Source organism: Condylura cristata, unplaced genomic scaffold (assembly GCF_000260355.1).
Source record: "Condylura cristata isolate star-nosed mole 26May11 unplaced genomic scaffold, ConCri1.0 scaffold00026, whole genome shotgun sequence".
NCBI lineage: Eukaryota > Metazoa > Chordata > Mammalia > Eulipotyphla > Talpidae > Condylura > Condylura cristata.
The window spans coordinates 5,461,785-5,482,607 of NW_004567127.1; the positions used below are offsets into that span (position 1 = coordinate 5,461,785).

At 40.4% G+C, this 20,823-nt stretch overlaps 2 protein-coding genes across 5 annotated transcripts in view; both read left to right on the plus strand.

Annotated features, from left to right (window-relative positions):
- The window catches only part of SIKE1 (suppressor of IKBKE 1), a 10,149-nt gene extending 1,769 nt beyond the window's left edge, over window positions 1-8,380 (plus strand). Inside the window, exons 3-6 of one of the 3 annotated variants that reach the window (XR_001145846.1) lie at window positions 154-296; window positions 1,801-1,914; window positions 3,596-3,815; window positions 7,613-8,380. Coding sequence is in view for 1 of the 3 variants with exons in the window: in XM_004689613.1 (XP_004689670.1) it covers window positions 154-296; window positions 1,801-1,914; window positions 3,596-3,697 (359 nt within the window). In the remaining 2 variants the exon portion in view is untranslated. Of the gene's footprint in view, window positions 1-153; window positions 297-1,800; window positions 1,915-3,595; window positions 3,840-6,826; window positions 7,140-7,612 lie in introns of those variants that run through there. The other 2 variants (XR_001145847.1, XM_004689613.1) reach the window with 2 other exon arrangements.
- Window positions 8,381-12,923: 4,543 nt separating this feature from the next.
- The window catches only part of CSDE1 (cold shock domain containing E1, RNA-binding), a 41,796-nt gene continuing 33,896 nt past the window's right edge, over window positions 12,924-20,823 (plus strand). For both annotated transcript variants that reach the window (XM_004689617.2, XM_004689619.2), the window contains exons 1-2: window positions 12,924-13,035; window positions 20,093-20,495. The gene's annotated coding sequence lies outside the window, so the exon portion shown is untranslated. The remainder of the gene's footprint in view (window positions 13,036-20,092; window positions 20,496-20,823) is intronic.

The window sequence follows — 20,823 nt, forward strand, 5'->3', positions numbered from 1 at the left end:
TTCTGCTCCCCACTCTGTCTCTGGTGAATCCTCTCACCACCCCTGCACCTCTGGCCTGTACCCCAGTTCTGTATGCATAAATAAATAAATCTTTTAAAAAAGAAAAAAGCTGTCTTCCAGACGTCGCTGCCAAGTTATTTTATTTATTGATAGCGCTATGGATTTCTTTGGAAGAACACCAGGATGCTTTGGAACTCATCATGAGCAAATACCGGAAGCAGATGTTACAGTTAATGGTTGCGAAAAAAGCAGTGGACACCGAACCAGTCCTGAAAGCTCACCAGTCTCACTCTGCAGTAAGAAACTTTGATGGCTAAATACTCAGTGAACAGAACTGAACTCTTGAAATTGTTTTAGATTATATCCTTGTTTTTGAAAAAAATAAGTTTGTTTTTCCATTTATGTTCATCACATTCACTGTTGATTTTGCTGTCTTTGTAAAGACAAAAGTAGGTTCTTTATTTGAGTGGAGCTTATGTTCCTCCCTCAATTACTAAGATGTCTTTACATGATGTTAACAAAATGCTTTGTTTCTTTCACCAAACATCATAATGCCAATTAGTATTGACATTGCCCTATAAATACTTGGATGGTTATTGTTATACTTGTCACTAAACTAATTATAAGGAACATGAATTCACCTTTCATCTTTTTTTCCATTTTTCTAATTTTCTTTTCAGTTTTTTCTTTTTTTTTTTTCATTGTTTCTTGCCTTTCACCTTTAACATAGTACCTGTAGCAGTAGGCCAGTGTTTATTAAAACATACTACATAGGTCCTCCCTATTGGCACAGGGGTTAAAGTCTTAGCACTATCAAGCTATGGCCAGCCACTGTGGCATGAGTTCGCTCCTGGCCAGGGAGGTGACCTCCAAGGTGCAGCAGACCTCTCCTGTCTTACCTGTTGCTCCCCAACAGTGCATTTCAGTCAATCCGCCTGTTCTCCTCCCCACTCTGTCTCTGGTGACTCCTTTAACCCCACCCCCACCCCCAACCTACACACTTTTGGCCTACACTCCCATTCTTGTATGCATAAATATGTAAATACAATAAATCTTAAAAAATAAAACTACATAGTATTATACTATGTTGCTAGGAGAGAGGTGAATGGGGTAAAAAATATATAAATATTATTTCTATGTACGTGTCTGGCCTAGTTTCTCTACTATGGTTGCTTAATGGATGACCCAGCAACTGTTCTCATGTTTATAGAGTGCTTCAGAACTGTCATGGTACAGTCACATGTGCTCTGTCATTTAATCCTGGATGAGCAGACCAACACCTCACAGTGGAACTTCATCTTAATTCCATTATAAGCACTTACTGGCTTAACAGAAGTTAGGAAACAGGGATATTTTAAATATGTAGATTTCATCTAAAGAGATAAAGTAAAACTATTTTCTGTGACTTACAGGAGAAAACTTGAAACTTGAAAGAGACTTAGGAAAAACTTGTTAAGAGATACGTCCAAAGATAGAATAAGGTACTTCAGAACGTGGTGAACTTCCTGCCGTTGAAAGTGTTGGAATTTATAAGTTAAGCAGCCACATGGACATATTATCTGACATGTGGTTGCTGATTAGATCAGACTTAATTGTGTGAAAAAAACTGAATACTATAAAGTAAATTTATTGTGGTCTTACCTCTGAGAGCTCAAATTATGGTGAAACTCCAGCATAGCCTCTGTAAAATCGATGAAATGAATCTTTAAATGTCATAATACATGTGTTCTTAGGAACTCCAAATCTTTAGAGAAGAATGCTTCCCCCACCACACATTATTTTTCTTGATTATCTCCACAGGAAATTGAAAGTCAGATTGACAGAATCTGTGAAATGGGAGAAGTGATGAGGAAAGCAGTTCAGGTGGATGATGACCAGTTTTGTAAGATTCAGGAAAAACTAGCCCAATTAGAGGTAAGATTGTTAATACTTCAGGTTCACAGCACTACAGCAGGGAGTTCTCTGAGTCTGAAATGCATGTCATCACTATCCTGTCACTGCTATGTGTCCGTGTTTCCTGTTTGTGTGACTTAAAGTGAAAACTCCTCCCTATTCTTTTTAAGAAAGGAAATGTCATTAGTAGCAAACAAAGAAAATGCCAGCTGGTGAGAAATGGAGATATTACCATATCAAGAAGGTTGAAGGGGGGGTGGAAGGGACAGATTACAGGTAAGCTAAAATCCTTGCCACAAAAGCAATATGTTTAAAAGTAATGGTCAGGAAATAGCAATACAGGCATATTATTTAGAATTACGGGAGTAATTCTACACATGTTCCTAAGAAATAGATTAAAGTAATAAAGAAATAGATAAAAAGAAAGCAGATAAAAGTACTAAAATTGATTGCCTTTGGGGAACAATGCCAAGGGAAAACCTGTAAAACTTTATAAGCTGTAAACTCTAAAATTGTAAAAGCTATTACCAAGTAACATTTTGACTAAAATAAGAATATATTATAAAAGACTGGGGTGTTAATGTGCTCATAAACTGTTAAGGGAAAACTAGCACCAATATGATATGAAAGAGTAAAATGCAGGATACTAAAGGAAACACATTTTATGGTAGAAGATTTTATGACCATGGGCTCTGACTCTTGGGGAAACCTGAAGATGACTCTGGTTTAGCAGAATTCCCTGCTGAGGGAATAAGGATGAAGAATGCAAGCGGCCCGTTGTAGAAATCCAAGGGAGAGACAAGGTCCTAAATAGGAACAGGAGCCAGTTAAACTGATAGAATCACACCGTCCTTGATTTACCTTATTCATGAAAACAGCCCTACGAAGAGACAGAACAGGGCCCTCCCTGGTGGCAGAACAGGTTGAAGCCCAGCACAGCACTGCAGAACTGACCACTGCCAATTCAGCATAAATTCAAGCCCTGGCCAGGGAGCTGACCCTCCGCTCTCACCCGCTGCTCCCCTCAGCAGTATTTTGTCATCTGCCTGTTCTGCTCCCCACCCGTCTGGTGACTCCTCAGACCTTCCATGCCCCCCACACCTCTGGCCTGTACCCTAGTTCCGCAAAGTGGAAACGTGGAGTGAGACTGAGACACAGCAGTACTCCCTCTGTTTCCTCGGCTCAGACAAATGTGCAGGCTTCCGAGAGCCACCATGTCCTCCTAAGGGAGTGGGGTGTCAGCAGAGTAACCAACTGCACCGTGTTGTACGTGTGAGGCATCCAGGTGCTACGTGCCTCTGTGCGCCTTAAGCAGTTTGCTCTTCCCTTTCCTTCCCTTTCTCCAAAACTAGGATCTCTGATAGAGAAGATTCAGCAGAGTGAAAATATTATTAGGAATCTGAAAGATAGAACAATGATAAAGCTTGCAGGAACCATGAAGAATATGATGAGCAGTGAATTCTTCAACCAGAGTAGGACCTTGTTATTGTCTTCCTTTGTAGTTCTAACACTTGGCATATAGAATGTTATTGTTAAATAAGTAGTATATTAGGAAATTCTCAGTTCTTTTGTTTCCTTAAAACTTGTAAAATAAAAAAAAATTAAAATAATATGCTTTTTGTTTCTAACCCAGAACAGCATGTTCTGATGTGATTTGACAATCAAAATACCAAAAATAAACAGATCTTTTTTTTTCTTTCAGCTTGAAAATAAGGAACTGCGAGAATTGTTGTCCATTAGCAGTGAGTCTCTTCAGGTTGGGGAGGAAAACTCCATGGATACTGCTTCCCAGGCAGGCAAATAATTGAACTGCTGAATGACTGCTAGACATTGTCCAACAGGAGCAATCACGGAAAGAAGCTGTCGTCTTCCTAATCAACTATTATCCATTCAGTGTCTTGCCTCCAACCTGTTGATTTAAGGTATCAAGTGACAATTTAGAACTCATGGTCAAAATTGACGATCCACAAAACAATGTTTGTGTGCAGTGTATTAGTGAAAAATACAGACTGAATTTCACCATTCCTTTTTCTAAGAGACTACCTTTTAAATTTTCATTTGTGGGACCTCAATTTATATTAACTTTTTGATTCTTTTTTTTTTCCACATCTTGAAACTTAGAACATTTTATTGCAAATCAGCAATTTTGTTTCCTATTGGATTTTTAATGCTTTGCAATTCTAAAACATTTGTAAGCAATTTAGCTTTTTAAATCTATTTGGCATAAACCTGGGTTATTCCCATTTAAGAAAAGGAGTACAGTAATACAGAACTAGATCAACAGCTTCTTTGATTTGTAATCTCATTCACCTTCATGAAGTTTAAGTCTCTCTGGTGCTAAGAGTTGCCGCTTCATGACCCAAGAGTCTTCACTCTTAATTTGAGAGAACCTACTGCTAGTCCCCAGGAAACATACTTGAAAATAGTTCCGTTGTTTTTTCTTGTGGTAGCATCGTTACTGTGTTGTTCAGAGAATGCTGAGAAACTTGTCCTGTGTGTGTGCATGCATAATGCACTCTTGGTCCAAATGCTAAAAGTAGCGCTTATTTATTCTATTGGGTTTCAATTTTGCCCCAGGAAATCTCCAACTTGAGTAGTTTACGTGAAAAGCACGTAATAGTCACATCAGAGTTGTTCGGTCCTACATCCTACTGTTCTTATATGACAGTAACTGCAGCTTTAGAGCTGAGTACCACGCTTACCTGGACATCCGTCTTCCGTTACTAGTACTTTTTTTTCCAAGGAAACAGTTTGGTCACGTACTAAAAGCCGTCATATCTGTAGTGCTGTGTGGACAAGGCGGTGTTGAGAGCAGATACTAAGTGGTCAGCTGTGCCCACTGACAACTCAGTCCCCTCGCGGTCTACTCACATTTCAGATTTATCCATTCTTGTCAGTGTCACTTCGGCAGCACACATACAAATTAATTCACATGATATATCAAACTAGGTTTGCCCAAAAATAACTGAAATAATGCTAAACTTGTCACAGTTTTGCAGTAACACTAAACTCCATACTGCAGGGGTGAGACAGAAAAAAAAAGTATTTTGTGAGATACAAAATACTGTTTTGTACTGCCATAAAGAATTCACTCCAGTTAAAACAACAAAATCTCTCCAGGATATCTGAAAAGAAATCTGATCCCATATTTCTAATGAATTTTGCCCACAGCGGTGAGTTTTACAAATAGATATATGTCATTTTAGAATTTGCCGCATTTCCACTGTTGAGTCCTACACAGAATTTGAGAAATGTTCCCACCCACGTGTGGGTATTATTTCATCTCCCAAGAGTGAGGACTCTCCGTCCAGCTGTTTGCCTTCAAGTTAATGCCCCAAGTGCCGTCTTCCATTAAGCAGCTACCTTATACCATTTCTTAATTGCTGTGCAGCTTTCAGTGAAAATCATAATGAGATGGGCCACTGATAATCTAACATGGTCTCACCTGTAGCTGCCTTATATTCCTTTAGAGTTGCTTCTAAAGTTCTTTACACAGATATTACAATAAATTGTATGGTAACTTTCCCCTCAACAAAACCCTGATATATTGTAAGTCCAAAGAACTATCAGCAGCAATTTCTCACTGGTGTTAATGCTATGATGATAGAGGATAGTTAGGAAATTGAAAGGAAGAAGTTATTTCTTCACTATGATCAGAGTGGATATTAAAGTTTTTTTTTTGCAGTGATAACTGGCTTTTAAAATCTTCGTTCAAACTTCGAGAGTATCAGCTGATTTCACTCAGTAGTGATTATAGTTATTTAAAAATTAAAAATCGGGTTTTTTCCTCTCCTACATATACATATAGTAAACTGTCACTAGACAAGACTTCAAATCTGTCATTCACATAATAAGCCAACAGTATACTTTTACAGATAGTTGTTTCTGGAATGGTCGTAGAGCTGTTGTCACATTAGACATCAAAGTTATCAGTTCATAATTTTTTTCAGTTTATAAATTAAAGCTTAATTTGAAAGTGTCTTGAAAATCTTTAACGTTTTTAAATTAAGGTAATACTGGTTTGCAATACTGTTTTAGGAGTACAAGTTCACACTGAAAATTTTTTCAGTATTAGCAGTATTCATTTATTAATTTCACTTACATTAATACCTGTGCATAAATTGATTCAAACATTGAAGGCCCTTTAGTGTTTCTCAAAATGTGTTTCACTGACCTACTGAAATGGAAATTTGGGGATGAGTCCAGGAGTTAGTATTTTAATGATAATCCTGGATAATGTTTAAGGACATTCATTTGACAATATCTAGTTACTACCTATTAGACACCTCATTTGGAGTTATAAATAGAAAAAGGTGGGGTAGTATGGACACTTTCTGAAGAAAATCTGGCAGAGACAGACAAGAATATATAATGAAAGTGCACTGTAATGAGTCTAATATAAGAACGTATAGGACACAGAGGAGGGGCTTTTTAAACTTGAGACAACAAATGAACTAGAGAGTTTAGTGCTTTCTAATTATTATAAATATTTTCATTGCTCCTCTTTGTACAGATACCAAGGTGCTTTCTAATTATTATAAAATCTTTATTTTGATTGCACCTCATTTTACAGATACCAAGGTACAGGTTGTTTGGTCCAAACAACCAAGATTCAAACCCAAACAGACTTAAAAACACATTCTTAACCACTAAGTCAGGGTACAGCTACTTTCCAGAGTTCAGGTAGTTCTTCATTAGCAAAATCTCTACATTACAGTCAAACAAACAAACAAAAAAATCACAGCCCTTGTAGTAGGAAATAGAAATTCAGTGAGTTAATTTTAACAATATATAGTTATCTGATTTCTAGAATGGTGTGACTGAGACTGTGTATGAAAGGAACAGTGTTCAACTTGTGCTTATTATTACACACAGTTCTGACTTTCAAATCTGCCTGCTTAGCTTCTTTTCATCTTTCTTGCTATGTTCTTAGGATTGCAAGAAAGTTGCTGCTGGGCCAGATGTCATGTTGAAGGCAGGTGGGGGCGAGTGGAAAATAGCACATGCCAGATCTATTACCCTCATTTATGATGAAAAGCAAAGTTTTCTCAGAGGTTACAGACAAATTTCCCCATCTTATTTGGTCATTTCTAGCTGCAAAAGAGGCTGAGCACATAATTGCGTGAAGTAAAATCAATGATAGAAAAAAAGAGTATTGAAAAAGCAGCTAACACTGACACAGTCCTTTTTTTTTTTTTTTAAGACTTGTTTGTTTATGCACACAGAACTGGGGGATAGGCCATAGGTGCAGGGGTGGTGAGAGGATTCATCAGAGACAGAGCGGGGAGCAGAACAGACGGCTTGACGAAGTACACTGCTGAGGGGAGCAGACAGGAGAAGTCTGCCCCACCATGTGGGTCACCTCCCTGGCTGGGGATCAAACTCGTGCTGCACAGGCTGTGGCCAGCTTCATAGTGCTGCACGTTAACCCGCTGCACCACTAGGGAGGCCTGACACAGTCCTTTTATGCCAAGTAGTTTTTAACAAGTCTAAGTATCAGCTGAAAGAGGGTGTTGATGCTGAGCAGCCCGGAGAATGGGCTGTGGCAGACACACTTCTTTTCCACCACCCAGTATCTTAACTCCTAGCCTATGTTTACAGAATTCCTCACCTAATGGTGCATAGCCTTCCTCCTTCCTAAAAAAGTTGAAAGTACCAGTTTTTCTCAGTCTCTTTTGCAGCTGGGGAACATTAGGTATATCTGCCTTAAACTTTAAAGGGAACAAAGCAGAATCCTTGAGTTGAGATCTGCAACACCTGCCTCCTACAGCGCTGCAGAAGAACAGCCAAGTGAACTCGGCAACAGTGTTCAGTGTCTGGTCAGCAAAGCAAACGGTGTGAGCTGCAGTACCTCTGCCTGAAAGGGGACAGGGTGGATCTTCACTGAAGCCAGCAGCCAACAGTCACGGGCTTGTAGCCTCTAATTCTGGTTTTCTGTCTGCCCTAGAGCTCCTGAGAATTCTAGTAACCTAATAACATCACATTTTTGTTAAAATTAACCTGAATTGCCTATAATCTGATCAAATAGTGTTTAAAAATACATGCAAATATAAACTGTCAACACTTTATGCATCATTTTGCACTTAAAATATTTTAAAGTAATATTTGCCACTTTAAGGGATAAATGTGTTTTGTAAATACATAATCAAGTATAATAATTCACTTAATTTAATAATTAGAATATAACCCATACTTGGCACTTATCTACTTGAGCTCTTTTACTGTCTCCACTGCTCTGCCTTTTTAATAATTTTATCACATGTAAAAAGACCTAAATATGTATGTGTCCCTCAAGAAATATTTTAATTTTTTTTGAGCTCTATAAAATTAACATCATGAGATGTAGTCTATGAGGATTTGTTTTTCACTCAGCATTATGAATTTCAGATTCATAATTTTGTGTATAGCTGTCATTCATTTTCATCAATGTGCATTTCATCATGTGTCTACAGTGTATTAAAGGGTACATATATAATAAAGTATACATTTTTAAGATCCTTGGTAATATCTGACATTTTTTAATTATTTAATTCTCCATGTTATAGGAGCAGCTACATTTCATATTTTAATGTGAACTTTCATATTCACTTAGTTTTCTCACAGCAACTTTCATGGTGAGTGAGGGCGTATTAACCACTCGTACTCACAGCCAACAATGCTTTTGTCATGCTCCAGAAATGCTACAGAGGTACAACCTTCCGAGTGTTAATTATCATTCACTCACCACGTCATGTTAACTTCTGGGAATATGAAGGAATTGACAGGAGTGTTTCCATGTTACTGATCCTAAAGTTCAGTTTTATTTAATATTTAGCATCTCTGAAGTTGGGATATATCTTATACCTGCAGGGCCATGGTGCAGTGCTTCTAAGCATAAGCAAAACTGGCTTCATTCCCAGCAGCATGACCAAAGAAAGGAAAGCTCTTGCTATTTCCACCAACAGAAAGTAAGGAGCTAAGAAAGGTTTTTACATTTTTAGGTTGTGGGGAAAGAAATATGAGTTCATGACATATGAAAATCTTAACAAAATTCAAACTTTAGTGCTTATAAAGCTCTAGTGGACACAGTCACACTCAGCTGTGGGCTCCTCTCTTACAGCAGCAGAGTGGAACATTCGAGGCGACTGCACTTTGTAAAATATGGACTTTTTGGTCCTTCAGAGAAAAGGTTTGCCAACCTCTGCTTTTACACAAGCCCTTTTACATCCTGGGAGAATTAAGGGCTATCCCACAGGTAATTATAGTTCTATTTTAATCTTACTAGGGGAAATGGGCCCTAATGCAGTCTAAAGCCAGAAGTCAGTCTGAAGCAAGGCCCAGAGGCCTGGATTAGAGCTCCAGCTATGCGTGGCCTCGGGAAAGTCCCCTCTCCCCTGTGAGCCTCTTTTATCCCCTGCAGCTTGGGGTGGGACTAGTAGGTGTGACAGATTGGCACTGGAAGGGACTGAGGAACAAAATCCAAGGGAATTTTGGGAAGACTAGGCAGGCCCCATCCGAGATGCAGGCCACTATAATGAGTCCTCAGAAAATGCTGCTGGGCTGAACCAAGAGGCCTGCCTAGCCCCTGTGACAGGCCAGACAGAGCTTTGTGTTTGTTGTGTGTTTGTTAAAATGAAAACAGTAAAATACAAGATGCCGTGAAAAAATTGGACAAAAGAAACAAGCACCTGGGTATGTTTTTGCCCAGCAGAACATCCATTTCCTAACTTTTTAACAATGAGTTTAGTTTTTTTGTTTGTTTGTTTGTTTGTTTTTTTAAAGATTTATTTATTTGTGCATACAGAACTGGGGTACAGGCCAGAGGCTCAGGGGCGGCGAGAGGCTTCACCAGAGACAGAGTGGGGAGCAGAACAGGCAGATCGACGAAGTACACTGCTGAGGGGAGCAGCGGGCGGGTCAGGAGAGGTCTGCCACGCCATGTGGTCACCTCCCGGGCAGGCGGGAATCGAACTCATGCGGAAGCGGCTTTAGATTCTCAGTGCTGGGCTTTAACCCGCTGCGCCACCAGGGAGGGCCTGAGTTTAGTTTTTTAAAAAATTACGCTTAAAAGAAATAACAGACCTGAAAGGCTGCTCTTCTGCCCACTTGAGACTGTGCACGTGCCTCTCTTTAACCCCTTTCTCCTAATAAACCTGTCCTTTAACAAACAATAAAACAGACCTGAGAGGAATTAGGGCCTAGGCCCCAAGGAACAGCTACTCCAGTTGGTCCAAGGAATTGAAAGATATTGGGAGGTTGGGAGGAAATAACAGGAAAATAAGGGCCTTAAAGTGGGTAATGAGAAGGGCTTGGAGGCCACAGAGTGGATATGGGTGGAGGGAGGCCTCCTAGCACTCCCCACCACCCAGCCCATATATCCATGGGAGAATGTTAGTGGAGAAGGGCCACACATATACCATGTCATGCTGAGGACCAGGGGACCCATAGGAGAGCTGGGGAGCACGCCCATGAGGTTCAGGATGAGGTGTTCCAGCAGCGGTCTGTGTGCGGCAGCTGCTCCTCAGAGCTTAGGGGCCTGGCTGGGGGTGTCTTTAGCCATGAGACCTCCGTGGGCCAGCTATGTCTGAGACATGACAGATAGGGCATCCCATGACAGATAGGATGTGACTATGAAGGTCTAGGGAGTCCAGTCCCTGAGGTCCTGTAGATGGGAAGTCATGTCCTCTGGCCCTGGGAGTCATATGTGTGGAAGAAATGGCTGGGGATATCCCAGGTGAAAAGGCTCTGAGGCAGCACTAGGTGTGGTGAGCAGCCAGGAAGAGGCGTACCTGTAGGAGGAAGCCAGATGCCAGTGATGACGCCATAGGACTGGGAGCAGAGTAGAGGCATGTACAAACAGCTGGCGAGAGCAGTGAGCCTGGAAGAGTAGGTTCTGGCCTGCCAGAAGTCGCTCGTCTGCTGAGTCATGGTGCCTACCCTTGGCATCCTTGAAGGCACAGGATACAGCAATAGGATGGTTACAGAGGTCCTGCCTCTCCATGGCTTCAATTGCTGCATGTACAGCATCAAATGAAGCAATATCAGTAAAGGCGTAGTCTGGAGTTGCCTGTGCCAGGTTTTAAGATGACCCCCAAAGGTGCTAAAAGTATAAAGCAATTTCTCATCAACCTCCAGGTCCAGGTTCCCAGTGAAAATATTGGCCCCACATGTAGGTTTTTGTTGTGAATTGATGCCCTGCTTACCCATATTGGCTTCCCATAGTTATGTAATTTAATATTTTATGATCTTAATCGTATGTATGTTAAATCAGCATCTTCCTCACCTAAGAATTCCGCATAACCATAGCCTTTGTATTTACCAGTGACTCTGATGCTGTACAACATCTGGGGAAGGGCATGGTGTGTGGGTCCTCACCCAGGTGCTCACAGTTGTAAGACAGGGCTCAGGCTCCAGGTGCAGGAACAGGGTTTATTAACAGAGGGTATATTAGGGGAAAGGAGGGAGTTTCCAAAGCTACTCCTATCACAAGTGGTGTCCGCAGAGTCCAGTAGGCCAACCCAAAGGCTGTTGTGCAAGGCAGTTTTGTCCCTTCCCAAGAGCCTGGCGCTGGTGGCACACCGGTAAGTGATGGCCTGGGACCTAACTCACTGTGGCTGCTGAAGGATGAGTGGTAGCCTGGTTTACCCCAAGTTGTGTCCTGCAGCCTAGTGAAAAAGCACGGCGTTCTCTTTAATAACGCCTCACACTGTTCAGTGCTATCTATTCAACAAGCTTTTGAGGGTTCTCTCTACCAGAAATAGTAATCAGGGATGCAAATATGATTGTAGCTAGTACTACTAACTAGTATATACTGATTATCAAGACGGAATGAACAATGTAACCATTGAAAGGAAAGCAAGCATCTGTGTCTAGCAACTAGGAAAGGTAACAAGGAGACAATTTGAAGATAGTATGTATCAGATTGGACTAATAGCAACAGAGGTGAGAAAAATCTTAAACATCAACCTCTTAGTATTCAAGATTTTTACTTAAAAAAGAAAATAATAAAAGTAAAAACTCTTTAAAAATGATTTGCTCAGAATTGGAGAGTACATTCTCTTAACACTGTGCACCTTTCTTGTAGTCCACTTATTTCATTGTGCACATTTAGATTTGCACACTAGTCTGGAAAAGTGAAAGGTCCTTGAGAACAAATGCATGCAATTGACATTATTAATGTATACATCCCAGCGATGACACACCTGAGATGCCTTCAAAGGGAAAAAAAGTGGGTGGGAGAGATCTCAGGAGTGTTCCTGGTCAGTTTATCCAAAACTGTCAAGGGAGGGAGCCACAGAATCTCTGAAGAGCATTCACCCCCAAAGGGGCTTGCTCTGTTTGCAAAGGGATAATTCATTGAACATTTTTGTGGCTAGAATTAACCATTCTCTTTCCTCTCATTCCATTGGATGAACCACCCACCTTGATTTCAACCATTTGGTTACTGCTTCAGCCTTTCTAATTACCAGGTAGACTACAGTTTTTTTCTGGTAACTAAAAAGGTCAGTTGAAGTTCTTATTTGGAGAGTGGGGTGGGGAGACTTGTTTTTAATGATTATGCTACCGTGCACAACTCTGGCCGTCACAAAAATCTCAGTTAAGACTTACAAATTACCTCGCTCTACACCTGACTATTTAATAATGAACCCGGTAAGTGAAAGAAGGTTTGCATTATAAGGACGGGAACCTGGAGTTTGGAGGCTTCTGGATTATCGATGGAAACAGAAATTCTTTATATGACATTCCTGGATATCTTCAAACATGTTCGCCTTCAGGGTTTACTTGGTCTTGCCGCTTAAAGTATAATCAGACTTGCAAAGACTAGAGACGCCGAGTCACTCTCCACCCCAGCCTTTGCGTCCCAGCGGAGTCAGTAAACACCGAGATTGTTTCCTGCAACTCATTTGGGGGGCTGGGGGGGGTGAAAAGGGGGGGTAGGGAAATGTAAGGGAATGAAGCCACCATCTTGGTTATGGTTAAGTACAGCGCACAGACTGCCGTCACTCAGCTCTTGTGCGCAAGCGTGTTAGGAGCACGCCCCCCCCTCCCTTCCTGTGCACGCGCTCGGAGCCCGCAACTCTCGCGAGAGAAGCGAGATTTATTCCTACGTACCGGGCCGTGCTGCTTATGGCGGCGCTGGAGAGGGGGCGCTGAGCTGTTGGGGTGAGTACGACCTTAGGGTCCAAATGGGGGTAGCAAAAAACCAGGCTAAGAGGGAATGAGAAGACCAGTACTAGCGGGAGAGACTTCTGAGTCAAGGTGGGCACTCCTAAAGATCCGGGTAGAGACGATCTCATCCGCGTTCCCACCCCGAGCTTTTCCTCCAGGCCTCTGTTCAACCGTCTGCACTCCACGTCAGCCCACAGAGCCGAGGCGAAGAGTCGAGGCCCGGCGGTCGCGCGTGCTGATGGTGGTGGTGGTGACTTAAGTGGGGGGAGGGAGCGAAAATGGAGGCTCCGACCGCAGCCAAGATGGAGGAAGGGGTGCGGGGCTCGGGCGCAGAGGCTGCTGGGAGCTGTAGTCTGGCCGCTTCCTGCTTTGCGGCTTGGCGGAGGAAACGAGAACTACAAGTCCCGGCGGGCGGGGCGAGGGGGGTGGTGGCGCGGTCCTTTGTGTGAGGCTGGAGGAGCCTGAGGCTCCGGAGGGGGCCTGTTCTCACCTTGGACGCTGTAATTTTCTGATCGTCGCCAGTTAGGGGTCAGACTACGAATACCAGAGCACAGTGCGGCCGAGGCGCCTCCTTTGTGTAGGAACCGAGACCCCGCTTCATCCAAGTGCTTGGGGCATCGCCTTTCCCCCGTCCCTCCAGGCGAAGTCGCGGTTCAGATTGTCAAGCTCGCACCCACTCCCTAGGGCTGTCTTGATTCTCAACACTCAGGCTTACCTTCTTCACCTTCCGTTCAGCTTCTAAAGGGAACCAGACCCTCATCTTAGGCACGTGGCTTTCACGACTCTTTCCTAAGGATGGGTCATGCGCCCACCCGGCGCAGTCCTCCCTATCACCACTTCTGGCTTTTATGGTGCAAGAGCCTGGCCCATATTGTGCAATGTTTCAGTTGTCTTCGTCATTTCGTTTATATAGTTCGTTTTTTAGCGTCCTGGTCGACACACTTTCAACTTGCCATCCAAATAGGAAATTTCCTGGTGCCACCATTTCATCTGGCTTTCAAGTTTTCCTTTAGGAACATCTAGATGGTTCTCTTGCTTGATTCACAAGTGAGAACAGGGACACTCCCTAAAAGTCTTAGGGCTGCAAAGACAAAACACCTGAATGGTGTTGAGCAAGGTTAATATCCTTGGTTTGCGTTTAAAATGAAAGAATGTGGTGCTCTTTAAAAGCAGCTGGAAGACGATTAAGAGAGGAAAGGAGGTGGGACGAGCAAAGGCACTGTGTTGGTTAAATACTACTATTTTGGAGAGGCCTAGCTTTTTATGAGGACGGTATAAATTGGCCGCCCTCAAAAGAGCTACCAAAACGCTGACTTTCATTTTGACTCTCTAGAAGCAAGGTTCTCAGCACTACAGTGAGTAGCTGCATCATTGTCTCCTTTTACACTAATCAAAAGTATTTTAGTCAAATATTCAATCTTGTTTCTTTTGTCTCCTATTGTCTGTAGGCCAAAATGAAAGAGGTGGTAACTAATAGTTTGAGTGATTTTGCAGCTGCTCTGGATGTTTACCATCCACATGAGTATTTATAGCAGCTGAGTTGAAAAGTAAAGTATTTGAGGCACAGTAGATATGTTTCCTTCTTTTGTAAATAAGTTGTGACTTAATAAGTATGACCTTTGAAAGAGTGGTTGCCATTCTGGTAAATTCCTAGTAAATAAAAGTGAGGGTGTGAAACCTGCCAGTGTGCTTTATTCTGCTCTTAGTTTTTTCCTTCTTTCAGCTAAGCTAAGGGCATGGAGTCTGGCTCTCCAGCATTTTTTTTTTTTTTACTTAAATTTTTAAGCTGCAGAATATACAAAAGAAAATTTACCATTTTAACATATATTTAAATGTCCATTCAATGGCACTAAGTTCATTCACATTGTAGTAAAGACTTTTGACATGGTAGTTGGTGCATGGAAATGCCATTTTACAGTTTTCTAAGTAGTTGAATTTTTGGACTGTGTTACAAAATAAAAGTCGTGAGATTTTGTTAAACAAACAGAATTGATTGCTTACTTATCTTTGTCTCTTCAAAAACAAAGGGATTTGAGGGCTGTTTCCCAAACTTTATGAGCACTGTAAGGTTTTTAATAATTAGGAATTATAGCCAGAAAAATTACAACTGTATTTTTAGTGATTTAGTAGCTAGAGTGTCTTCTGTGGTGACCATGCTGCAATGGGAGTGACTTGTGTTTTTAAATCCCATCATTCCTTGCTGTTAAATAAGCCTCTTGTCAAGTCAGGATTAAAAAATTCCTTTGTCTTGTTAGAATGTGTTTCCATCTGAGTATGTAAGTACCTGGTTAAAAAAAAAAAAGGACTAGTTCAGTTCTTAATGCCAAGTCTGAAGAATTTCTTTGGTGTTTTATTGTGCGTTATAGTTTGCATTAGGGCTATTAGACTGTTTCAGAAGTATTGAATGATTTTTAATTTTTATTTTTTAGAATTTAGATATTAAACATCCTTCATGCTGAGGCAAAACTATTGTGTAGTTGAAAATAATTTGATCAGCATTTTCTTCACTTTGAGCATGTATGTTATCCATTGATTTGCAGCTACGTCTAGTCTATAACTGGGTAGTTATTAGCACTTTCAGTTCTCAGATGTAGTAACTGTACTCTCCTGCTATGCCTAGTTTAGGTAGGTACTCTGCCTTTTATTGTTGAAAGTCTCTGTCCAGGGGTTTTATATTTACTTTGACTTTTGGGGCATGCCATTTTCTTTCTTTTTGCAGTGGCCCCACCAGTCTACACCTATTCTGATCCCTAATCGTGTACACTTGAACTGCACAATTCTGAATTGCAATGTGCTGTAATTGTAAAATGAACCATTGAATTTCAAAATAATTGCAGTATTTAAAGACTTGTTACCTTTGGTAAATAACTGATCTATTTGGTCTGTAAGATGTTTAATTAAAATGTTCCACCTGTTCCCTTTGGCGTTAATAATATGGTTACTTAAAATTTGAAATTACATGTGTGCGTTGCACTCTATTTGGGGTCTAGAGCATTTCTTCCACTTTCTTCCCACACTGGTGTTAATGCTATGTGAAAGCCATGCATGGGTCTATACTAATAAATAACTTAGTCTGGGTAACTGTCCAGCACAGCTGTTACTACTAAATATTTACAAAACAGTGCAGTAATATATTCATGCAGCTGTAATAACTTGTATCAAGTTGGTTATTTAGTGTAAAGTAAAAATGAAGTCAAGCCTTTTAGGCATTTACTTCAGTTACATCAAATATGTATATACTTGCGCCTTTGTCTTAAGGTAGAGTAAATCAAAAAACATGAATTTGGAAGCTAAGGCAAAACTTACTCCTATAAATCAACAATAGAGCCTTTTAGCCTCATGATACTTACATGAGTTGTGCTGAAGGTATTCTTTGAAGGAAGTGGGTTGGGAGGAAACACTTGTAGACTGATTCAGTCTTTTATTAACTTTCTGCCCTGTGAGTACTGTACAAACTTTTGAGAATAATTTTGTCAAAATGATACACTGGGTAATGTGATACATTTTAGACTAATCACCTACCGCATAAGTGTATTAGTTCAACATGTATTAATTCAGTGCCTGCTGTGTGCCTAGCTTCTGCTCAGCCTTGGAGATAAAGCAGCAAACTGATGGAGACAGGAAATGACAAAACAGGTAATGATAATTTTAAGACAGGTGAAATAGGGAAATAACTTAATTTGGATGATCAGTTCAAGTAAAGAAATTAACTCCTAAAACAACACGATGTAATAGCTGATAATTAACTAATGGTGATAGTGTTTCCATACAGAGCAAAGGAAAAGGGAGTTGATTATTAGCAATCAGGCAGTGTTTCAATGTCCACCTTTAAATTGTTAGTTTTTTTTACTGGTATTCTGTATTTCATGTGGTTCTGTTTTTCAGGTGTCTAGCTTTTGATGGGGGTGGAAAGGATGCACTGTGTTCAGAGGGTTAAGGTAAAAGAAGTGGAGAATACCTCCCCTGTTAATAATCTTGGCAATGGGTGGATAGCTGATTTTATTAAACTGCTCAGCTAGTACCTTTTAACTGTTCTATTATGTGCGGTTATGATTCACAGCTTAACCATAGAAATCTCCTAGCTTAAGATACTAATGAAACATTTCGACCACTCATTCATGATTGTTGGTGGATTTGTTTGTGTTTTAATTGACCCAAATAGATTTCATTGATGCCCAAGACTAGATAATGCATTTCTCCAGATTTTAGATTTTGGAAGTCTTAATCTTTTTCTAAAGAATCTTGATAGTATTTAACAAAAATATAACACTTTAGACTGGGTTAGGCTAATTCAAGTTTTCAAGATAAATTGAATGTCCTGATTATTACTTCTCTCCTTTGCCCCGTCCCTTGCCCCCAAACACAAGCCTTGTCCTTAGCAGTTTGATAAAATTTTTTATCTATTTTATCAGAGAGCAAGTTGGAAGTCTTTGGAGTCATTAGTAGACCTAAGATAAAAAGGTAAAAGCAATGTACCATGCTGTATTATTAAAAGAAGAGATTCTTTCTTGATTAAATAATTAAGAAATTATACAGCTAATCAAAACCAAAAAGATTGTCAATAGACCTGTACTTTGAGTTGTGTTCTTCACACATTATGGGTTACTACCTTTTTCATATTAGTTTTGGCTTTGCTAATGGGGGGCTGTGAAAATATATTTGAAATAAGGTAAGTTTCTCAGAAATTTGAAATAATGGAAGAGCAAAAACATGGAAGTGAGCAAAATGTATTATGATTTGGTACCAAAAAGAAAGGCATGTGGTGGGTGGTTGTTAATGCCTTGGCAGAGTAGAAATGAAGTAGTCGAGACAGACTTTATCTTAAAGATGGCAGAATTACTTTCTTTGTGGGAAGACCCATGTGTGCACGAATATTAGAATTCATGACTACTAAGAAATGTGTTTAAGGTTTATGGCGGGACCTGTTTAGAAGATCTGGGAGTGCAGTCGAAGGTAAAGATGGAAAGGTAGCACAAGGGTTAGCACCATGAAGCCATCAGCAGCTACTGCAGCATGAGTTTGATGCCTGGCCAGGGAGGTGACCCTCACGGCGTGGCAGACTCCTGACCCGCCTATTCTCCCCACTCTGTCTCTGGTGAATCCTCTCCCCTTCTCCTCCAGCCTACACCCCAGATTTTGTGTGCATTTAGAAATACAGGCCAGCTACAAAGCAGAAACATCTTGAGGGAAGAGGGATAAAGAAATTATACCAAAACCTGGGACCTAATCTAGAAAACCTAAATTATTAGAATCTCCTGGTGGGATCCAAGCTTTTTTTTTTTTTTTAATGTATCCAAGAACTGGGTATAGGCCAGTTCTTGGGTTGAGCAGATTCACTAGAGACAGAGAGAGTGGGGAGCAGAACAGGCAGACTGAAGTAAACTACTGCGGGGGTCAGTGTGCAGCACAGGAAGTCTGCTGTGCCATGTGGGTCAGGCAGCATCTTGGCTGGGCATCAAACTCTTGCTGCAGTGACTTCCTATAGCCTCATTGTGCTGAGACTGCACCACCAGGGTGGCCCTGGCTATCGAATTTTAAGTCGCCAGTATGGTTGGGTTGGAAGTGAAGCCAGGATTAAGATAATTCACCTCTAGATTATGAAAAAAGAATTACTAAAGATTTTGGATGAGGACATAAGATGTAATTGGAGTTTTAGATAGATTAGTCTTCAGTATTCTGTGGCAAAATGAAAGCCACCTATTGTAGAAGTTGGTAGGTGTGCTAAGCACCTGGACTAAGCTATGATGCTATTTAGGTTAAAGGATGAGTACAAAAGATACTTCTTTGAAGGAAATATTGGTAAGACTGTGACAGTGGGTAGGGAGGTAGAGAAATCAAACGATCATTAACAGAAGTGGGTATTTGAAGCACCTATGTAGTGTCATGGAACGTAACAAATAGCCACAGCAAATGTCTGCAGAAGAGCTATTGCTGAGTTTTCCTTTTGACTTTGAGAAAACCTGAATTCAGAGATTAAGTAACCAGCCCGTAGCCTTTTATTAGTATCTGATTAGAATTGAGCTCTCGTAGTCTAAGCTATTTCACTAGGTTTTACCTACCATCTTACAGTCTTCTAATGTTTTTCAGTATACTTTCTCAGCATATCTAAAGCTAAAGCCATCTTTTTTTCTCCCCATGTAAGTAATTTTTTGTTAAAATCTCCATTTTAGATTAAGTCATCTCCCATAGGACTTCATACTTGGTATAAGAACTAAGGCTGTTTCCTGTTGCATCAACTTAAAATCAGTCCAAATCGACTCACGTACACTTGTCTCCACATAGCCTGTTTTCTTTAACTTAGCTCTCTATTCTAGTCAGACTTTAGCCTATTGATTCCGCTGTCATTCATGCAGTATACAGCAAACCTCATTTGATGTCGGGCGTAAGAAATAGCACACGTGGTCCCTACTGCAAGGAACTTAGAATTTAGTGGCATACTCTGACTTGGCTTATGTGATATTCCATGTCTAGAATACCTAGCTGTTTGCTTTCTCTTAAAAATTTGTGATTTTTCCAAATTACGCTCAAATTTTACCTATTGCTTAAAAGCCACCTCAATTTGTGTAGTTTTGATGCACATGCAGTTATAAGTTAGTATTTCTAGTATAGTGTGATACAGTATGTGATATAGTTGGTACCAAATATAGGTTGAACTATATATAGTTTTTTTGGCATTTTCTACTGTTAACTGTTTTTCACATTGTATACCTTCTCAGCAAGAGTATAAATTCCCTGATGGCAAGAACTTTGACCTTTTTTTGCTAATCCTTAACAGTGCAAGGTACTTTAAAGTGCTTGTGCTGAGTTTATTATTGTACTTTGTATCTTGAGTTTTTGGGGGGAGGAGGGGTCAGTAAGCACTGATCATTTCAGGTTTTTGATTGTGTGATGTCAAAGGAAGTATCAGCATCAAACAAATATGATTCCAGGTTCCTTGTATTATTTCACCAGTGATTGTAAATTAATAAAATGAGCCTGTATTCTCCTTCCTACCTTCTGACTGCTATTTTTCTATGACTTATACTCCATGTCTTCATTTTTCAATCTCTAGTATGAAGTGTAACAGAACCGACATTACCACCTGAAACTGCTGCTTCAAGTTCAGATCAGGCACGGAACAAACCTCGAAACAACCAACAAGACCAAAGAAGAGTACACTTAAGTTGAAGACACAACACTTGATCTGAAACAGGAAGTTTGTGCCTACTCAACAGCTTTGAAAGAGCACTTCCCCACGCTGCCAGTAGTCTTTGTTTCCTTCAGTGCTGTGCTGCGAGACTGCCCGGTGCAGCAGCAGTTGTATTCTTTATTAGCCTGATAGATCATTTTCTCTCGCTCTTTTTTTTTCTTTTTTTTTTTTTTAATACTAGCCACCTTCATCCTTTGAAACGTGTGCTGAAAAAGAAGAATCAGCAAATACTACTGAAAGTGCAATATTTGATTATCACTGCGAGGTAGGTGTATAGTTTCCATTGGCACTCTTAATTATTGGTCAAATATAAAGTTGCTTGATCTGTTTTAAAAGTGTTCTGGAAACAGTTTCTGTTTTCCACTAGTTAGTCTGAAAATAGCAACACTGAATTATTTTAAATGTGTCTTATCAGATGAAGACATTAATGGCCAAAATGACAGGATTTTTCATACAAGATTGTATTATTACATGCTGATACCTTTTGATCTGTTGATCTGTTAGAAAAACTACCTACTGTTTGAAATGTTAGTGGAAGAATCCTCTTTACACTCTGTTCTGGGGATCTTTGTGATCTAGCATAAAAATCTCTA